This window comes from Nematolebias whitei, chromosome 13 (genome assembly GCF_014905685.2).
Source record: "Nematolebias whitei isolate Nwh7 chromosome 13, NemWhi1, whole genome shotgun sequence".
Taxonomy (NCBI): Eukaryota; Metazoa; Chordata; class Actinopteri; order Cyprinodontiformes; family Rivulidae; genus Nematolebias; species Nematolebias whitei.
The window spans coordinates 25,146,352-25,154,041 of NC_056510.1; the positions used below are offsets into that span (position 1 = coordinate 25,146,352).

Below are 7,690 nucleotides of genomic sequence, written 5' to 3' on the forward strand. Positions count from 1 at the left end.
TGGATGGATGGATGGATGGATGGATGGATGGATGGATGGATGGATGGATGGATGGATGGATGTTTTTGGTCTATTGGAGGAAACTGGAATACCAGGAGATTTGACCAGGAGATTTGGATGACAAATAAATCTCTCTGACTCTGACTCTGAGAAAGCCATTCACAGAGAGAGCATACCAACTCCACTCAGAATGATTCCTGTTTGGAATTTGATTCAGCAACCTTCTTGCTGAAAGGCCATAGCTCTACCAACTGAGCCACCATGCTACCAGAAGATCCTACTATTAGATCCTGGAATTACAGGAAAAGCTCTAAATTGGTTTAAATCATGTCTATCAGATAGATTCCAATTTGTAAATGTAAATAATGAACATTCATCATACACCAAAGTTAGTCATGTATTTCCTCAGGGTTCAGTGCTTAGACTAATACTCTTTACCTTATATGTGCATGTGGAGGATGTGGAGCATGTGGAGGGGCATTAAGTGCATAACAGATTATAAAGGCAGGAGTGAACAATGGCCCAAAGATCCATCTCTGCCTGATGCCCTCAAGAAGTTCTTTGTACGCTTTGAAGACCTGAACAGATCACCCAGCACCAGACTCACCTCATCACCGGATGAAGAGCATCTCAGTGTGACCTCTGCAGAAGTGAGGAGTACTTTCAGGAGAATGAATCTGCACAAGGCAACCGACCCAGACAGCATCCCCGGGAAAGTGTTGAAAGAATGTGCAGATCAGCTCTGTGAGGTGCTGGCCAACATCTTTAACACCTCACATACCCTGGCAACAGTCCCCACCTGCCTGAAGACTGCCACCATCATCCCAGTCCCAAAGAGCTCTACAGTGACTGGTTTGAATATCGGCCATTGGCCCTCACCCCATAGTAGCTAAATGCTTCGAAAAACTGGTCATGACCCATATCAAAACAACCATAAACATCAGTGAGGACCCTCATCAGTATGCATATCACGAGAACCAATCAACAGAGGATGCCATCTCCTCTGTGGTCCACACTGCTCTCACCCACCTGGAGCAGAAGGACTGCTACATCCGTATGCTCTTCGTGGACTTCACTTCTGCCTTCAACACCATGATCCCCCAAACCCTGATGGACAAACTACTCACATTAGGACTAAGACTAAGCCACTCCATTTGCAACTGGGTCCTAGACTTATTAACAAACAGACCTCAGTCTGTGAGGATCCACAACTTTTCCTCCTCCACCATAACCCTCAGCACTGGCTCCCCTCAGGGATGTGTGCTGAGCCCTCTTCTTTTCACCCTGCTCACAAATGATTGTGCAGCTGCCCATCCAAGCTGGCCCATTGCAAAGTTTGCAGATGATACAGCAGTGGTGGGCTGCATCACAACCATTGATGAGTCCAGCTACAAGCAGGAGGTGGAACACCTGGAGAGCTGGTGCAAAGAGAATAACATTCACATCAATATGAAGAAGACAAAAGAGATGATTGTGGCCTTCAGAAGGAACAAACACACCTACACCCCCTGAAAATAAGAGGATCTGCAGTGGAAGTGGTCTCCAGCTATAAGTACTTGGGTGTACACATGAATGACAACCTCAGCTGGAGCAACAACACCACCAGCCTGATCAAGAAAGCTCATCAGAGACTCTACTTCCTCAGATGGCTGAGACAAGTAGGTCTGGGATGCTCAGTCCTCACCTCCTTCTACAGGTGTGCAGTGGAGAGCATCCTGTGCTCCAGCATCAACGTGTGGCATGGAGGCTGCACAGCTGCAGAAAGAAAAGCTCTGCAGAGAGTGGTGAAGGCTGCACAGAAGTCTGTCAGAGTCAGGCTCCCCACCATCACAGACATCTACACATCCAGATGCAGGAAGAGGGCCTGCATCATGAAAGACCCCACTCATTCAGCACACACTTTTTGCCCCTCTCTCCTCAGGAAGGAGGTTAAGCAGCATTAAGTGTGGAACCACTAGACTGAGGAACAGCTTCTACCCTGAGGCTGTTAGACTCATGAATATCTAACCTGAATAATCACTGTGAAAAAAATCACATCATGTTGCTGCTGATCTGTTTCATGTTGATGTGTTCATGCGTGCTCATCTGTTCACACAAACTCATAATTGCGCTGATGTTCAACGTAATATTTTATACTATTAGTGCTTAGTGTATATTTAGTTAATGTTTTTCTTAGTTCATACCACATGTATCACATGGGATGCGAATAACAAATAAAGAACCTTGAATCCTTGAATATATGCTTCCATTAGGTAATGTTATTAAACAGCATGGGATAAATTTTCATCGTTATACTGGTGATACACAGTTTGTTCATAAATCCCAATGAATCCAATCGGCTACTTAGACTACAAGCATGTCTTAAAGACATAAAAACCTGGATGACACTAAATTTTTTCTTTTTGAATACAGACAAGACTGAGGTTTTAGTTTTTGAACCTGCGCATTTAAGGAATTAATTTTTCAGTCTTTCACCCTCCTTGGATGGCATTAATCTGGCCTCCAGCTTTAATGTTAAAATTTGTGGAGTTATTTTTGATCAGGACATGTCCTTTATCCCCCACATTAAAAACGTTACTAGAACCACCTTCTTCCACCTGCGCAATATCGCTAAATTTAGAAACCTTATCTAAAAGTGATGCAGAAAAACTGGTCCATGCATTTGTCACGTCTAGACTGGACTATTGTAATGGTTTATTAGCTGGGTGTTCGAATACTCCTTTAAAATGTCTTCAGTTGATCCAAAATGCTGAAGCCAAAGTCTTAACTGGAGTTAGTGGGAGAGATCATTTCTCTCCAGTTTTAGTTTCTCTCCATTGGCTCCCTGTTGTAGTGAACTTGACCTGATGTCAAATCTGACCAGATGGACAGAAACTGTTATTTCATTGATCTGCATCCAGAAATACAGTTTGACCCATCCTGAGACTTTCTTTCTTGAATTAATCAAGTGGAAAAGACAATTCTCTATGATCATTACTATTTTACAAATGTTTGATAATCAAATTGTGTTAGTTCAAACAATGTTTACAGGTTGAAGAGAACTACTCATTTTTATTTACATAAACAGTAAGTAATGATTTTTATTCCTCATTCAAAGAAGAAATCAGGGTAATATGCATTTCTTGATTTTTCTGTCTTCAATGAGCAAGTTTGTAAGTGTGTGTTAAAGTTCAGGTTTCGGTCAACTAAAAAGTTTACTGAAAAGAAATGTCATGTTTAACTTTTACAGAAGATACAGGAGAGTTTGACTCCACGAAGTCTGGTTTTCTCCAATAATCTTTCTGTCTGTTTTAAACAATCTTAATCTCTATCCTTGAATTTTCATAACACCTTACATCACAAACCACACCTCTGTTCTGGTCCATCCACCAATTAGAAAGCTCTCAAATGAACCGGAAGTCGACCCATTTAAATGTGGCAACTTCCCAGTTCAACGCGCGGATGCAGCTCATGGAGAGGTGTCGTCTAAAAGTTCCGTTGTCGTGTCGAGACGAGACGTGACGAGATGAAAAGAGCTTTGAAAGAGTTGGAGACGTAAAGAGTTCAGAGTTCTTGGATGCAAACGCATTCAAGATGATCCAGAGACGGTTTTGGGGATTATAACTTCTGTTTGGATAACCTCACACGACTCCTAGGGGTTTGGCTGTCCTCACGGAGACGCTGAAAGAGTCAGAAGGGAACTCTACACCGACGCTGATTATCATCTGCCAGGTAAAAGTTCTATTCGACCAAGTGTACCGTGGGCCAAGTTTATTCTCCAAAGAGCGTGTTGTTCTGGTACCACGGATAAATTCCCTCACACATCTCTCTGTAAGATAAATCTCCATTTCCCATCTTTAAACTCTCCTTTCCCCTAAGTTCATTACAGATATTTTTAGAAATGTCTGAAGCAAAGTTTCTCAATCACCGCCGTGTGATTGATGTCTGCTGTTCTGCTGAAAAGTGACAACAACCTCCGTATTGTCCCACTTCCTGTGAAACTAGCCATGTTATTGTTTTCATATTTTGCCAAATTAATGTAAATGTTTGATGTTAAACTTTGATTCTGCAAATAAATGACCGCATTCATTTTGATGGGTCAAAGATAAATAACGTCTCTCGTTACATTTCTGTTAAATTCAATGCACGACATTTACACAGTCAGAAAAATGAAGAACCCGTGAAATGTATGAATATATCCTGCATATGTCATACTACACTGTCAAATCCAAAATTGAATGCAAAATATTACTTCTAACCTACAAAGCTCTCAACAACCTAGCTCCAGCTTATATTTAAGATCTTATTGTTCCATGTTTTCCCAACAGAGCACTTTGCCCTCAAACTACAGGCTTACTCATGGTTCCTAGAGTTTCCAAAAGCAGAATGGGAGAAAGAGCTTTCAGTTATCAGGCTCCTCTCTTGTAGAACCAATTTCCAGCTACTGTCCACGAGGCTGACACATTGTCCAGTTTTAAGACTGGGCTTAAGAGCTTCATGATAAATCCTATAGTTAGGGTTGTCTTGTTATGCTGCCTTAAGCTTAGAGGACAAATTGACCTAATTTCCTTAAATGAATTGTTGAAATTGAATAGTTTTCATTTTATACAATTTCTATCTTAACATGTGATTTTTGACCTGCCATTGTGCCACTGTGTCATTGTTTCCTGTTCCTCTCAAACTTAGCCGGTCGAAGCAGATGGCCGCTTGTTCTGAGCCTGGTTCTGCTAAAGGTTTCTTCCTCATCCTCAGTTTTTCCTTTCCACTGTCGCCTTCATGTTTGCTCAAGATGAGAGTTCTGCAATGAAGTTAAATTCAAAGCAGTCTGATCCTCAGATAAATAGTGTTAAATTATAATTTTTCTATATGAATGTGTCTGTTCAGTGCCCTGAGATGACTTCTGTTGTGACTTAGTGTTATATAAATAAACTGAATTCAATTGAATTGCTATGTATGCAAATTGTGTCAGCTACAAAAAAGGCACTGTGACCCTTAGAGCCAACTATTTAAACATGCCATGGAAACACTAGGCAAATATGTGAAAGTGAAACAGGGATTTTAGTGGAAGATGCTATTGTTGTTGGAGTCTGTGCAACAAGGATCATGATGAGGAGCATGAAGATAGCGAGAGTGGGCTTCTGGATGAGCAAGATAACATCTGTTTGTCAATCAATGCTGATCCTGCCAGACTTCTATTTGTTTCTGGACTTTAAAGTTAATCATGTGGGCCAATATTCTTCTTTTTTACTTACTCTTACCAGTATGATTTCGGTAGGTTTTTAATAGTTTATGAAGATGTTTTGCAAACACAAATAATAGAAAAATGCCTAAAATGGAACAGTTAGAATGTGCACATAATGTATAATGTATCGTGGGAGAGAGAACAAACGAGGCGTAATGTTGCTTTTATAATTATTTTCCCTCTGACTCACTCATAATGTCATCTCCTCCTCTTCAAGAGGTTTTCAGTTCGTAATAAGGGTTCTTATTTTTCATAGATAGTCATTAAAACTGCTGCTTACTGTTGTCAATGTGAAGTAATTCATCCCGCTCATAGGTAAGCTAAACAGCTTTCAGTACATTGCAAATCTAGGTACCCAAACTAATGTCTGAAAACAGGAACTGGGCTCACCATACAACCTTAATCAAACTGTCATTTTAAGATTATTTTACTTTTAAAACCTTAAACAATTTCATAAGTGAAAAGTGTTCAAAATATTTTTAGATGATCAGTTTCACATTTTACAATAATAATTTTGGTGTTTAGCAACTGGGTTTCAGACCTCTAAGGTTAAGTGATCTAATGATGTTTTGTTAGCTTCCCTTTCCCCAGTTCTAGCATTTATATTTTATATTAAGCACTTTTTTCCCCTGTCTGCCTAAGAACTAGCTGTAAATTTCTTTACCACACTGCAACAATGTTATTGGAATTGCATCAGATGTAAATATTGAATAAGAGCCCTCATTTAAGGCCATTATCAGACTGTCTGGCTATAACTATGATACAGGCTTTGCTTTTAGGATTTATTCAAACAACAGAAAGAAAGTTTATAGCACAACTTACTGCAATTTTTATCTTTGCTGCTTAAGAGGGGCTGGTGAAACAGAAGTGTGTCATGAAGTCACAGTCATTATTACTAAAGTACAAAATAGTTTGTACTTTTGCATATTTATTATAATTGTTGCAGTTGTTATTAATATTAATACTAATGGTATTTGCATAATTTATAATGCCCCAAAGAGCATAAATGTTGTCACTTGCCTACAGTTTGAGTCCTATGTGTTCTTCCCCAACCAAGTCCTTGCAAAGCTAAATTTTGTTACCATGTAAACTGAGTGGACAAACGACACACGCACTTTAGGCATAGGACAAGTGGAAAAAATAATAAAAGTGCTTCTCTTCACAAACCCCTCTTCAATATTTCACTGCAGTAGTACAAGCACTAATGACCAAATACATTGCAGTTTTAGTATACCTATATAAAAATATAGTTTAAAACTGTCACAGTGGTAGGAGGTATTGGACCAAAGAGTGTAAAAATGCTGGAAAAGTCCTTATTAGTCAGCACACGTGAATAAGAAAACTAGTAATTGAATTTAATTGTCATTAAAGAAGTGTGATGAAGTCCTCTTTTATTATCACTTACTATATTGTCTGTAAGCATCCTTGGGGTTCTGTTTAGGTTTGTGCCACTGAGACATCTAGTCTCACTTATTTATATGTTCAACTCATAGAATATATGACAACTTTTTTATTTTCTTTTTCTTATTCTTAACAGGCTGGAGTAAATGTTCTTCTGCAGGACATCAATGGAAACATTCCTCTTGACTATGCGTTTGAGGGAACAGAGACCAGCTATATTCTTCGAAAACACCTGGAGGAAAACGGTAAAAGCTTTGTGAAACGGTTGCTTGTTCTGTAATAACTTTGACATTTCCTTAGTAAAAAATGATCTCTTCTCAATCACACTCGCTGATTTTGAGTCATCGTTCTCCCAAAACCTTTGAAAGGGGCAGTACTAAGATAAACAGCTAAATATTTATCTTCCGTTTTATTTATACTGGTCTGAGTTCGTGTAAAATGGCAAATGTGGGATGTTTTCTGTGCCTGTGTGAAAGTGAAAAACAGCCATGGCCTAATGATGGTAATTGTCTCCCACCGAGAAAGAAGAAGGTCAATAGTTTGGTCTAAAATGAGAGATAATATAGCACAGGAAAAAAGAACTGACAAAATAAGCAACAGAGTGAGAAGCAGTGAGAGTGCCATCAATACAACAGAGAAACATGCAGGGAAAAGACATGGGAGTCCTGCTGACAAAGTAAGACAGAGATGCAGAAAATGATAGTGTTTGTCTTTATTCATTCACTGTTAGCCTACATCACCTAAAACAAAACACACGGCAATTGCAACCTTATGAGTTATGACAGATGACTTGCCAAGAGCAGACAACCCCCCCTTTTTTTTTATCTGCAAGCCCCATGTTGTGATATGCAAAGCCCACCCCCTTCTAGCATGAAACATACCCTTACTCACTTGGACTCACTCAGCCTGTGTTGCTATAGCAACATGGTTCTCTATCCATTTCAAGTCAGTAAGGTTGTACGATAGACAGACTGTCCATGATTTACAACATCAGAAGAGGAAACGGAGGATAAATGTCTGTTAATATATATATATATATATATATATATATATATATATATATATATA

At 39.3% G+C, this 7,690-nt stretch overlaps 1 protein-coding gene across 1 annotated transcript in view; it reads left to right on the forward strand.

The window, feature by feature from the left end:
- Window positions 1-7,690, forward strand: part of myo16 (myosin XVI) — a 144,731-nt gene that overhangs the window by 52,071 nt on the left and 84,970 nt on the right. Inside the window, exon 5 of the mRNA XM_037687029.1 lies at window positions 6,759-6,867. Within this exon, the coding sequence (XP_037542957.1) occupies window positions 6,759-6,867 (109 nt within the window). The remainder of the gene's footprint in view (window positions 1-6,758; window positions 6,868-7,690) is intronic.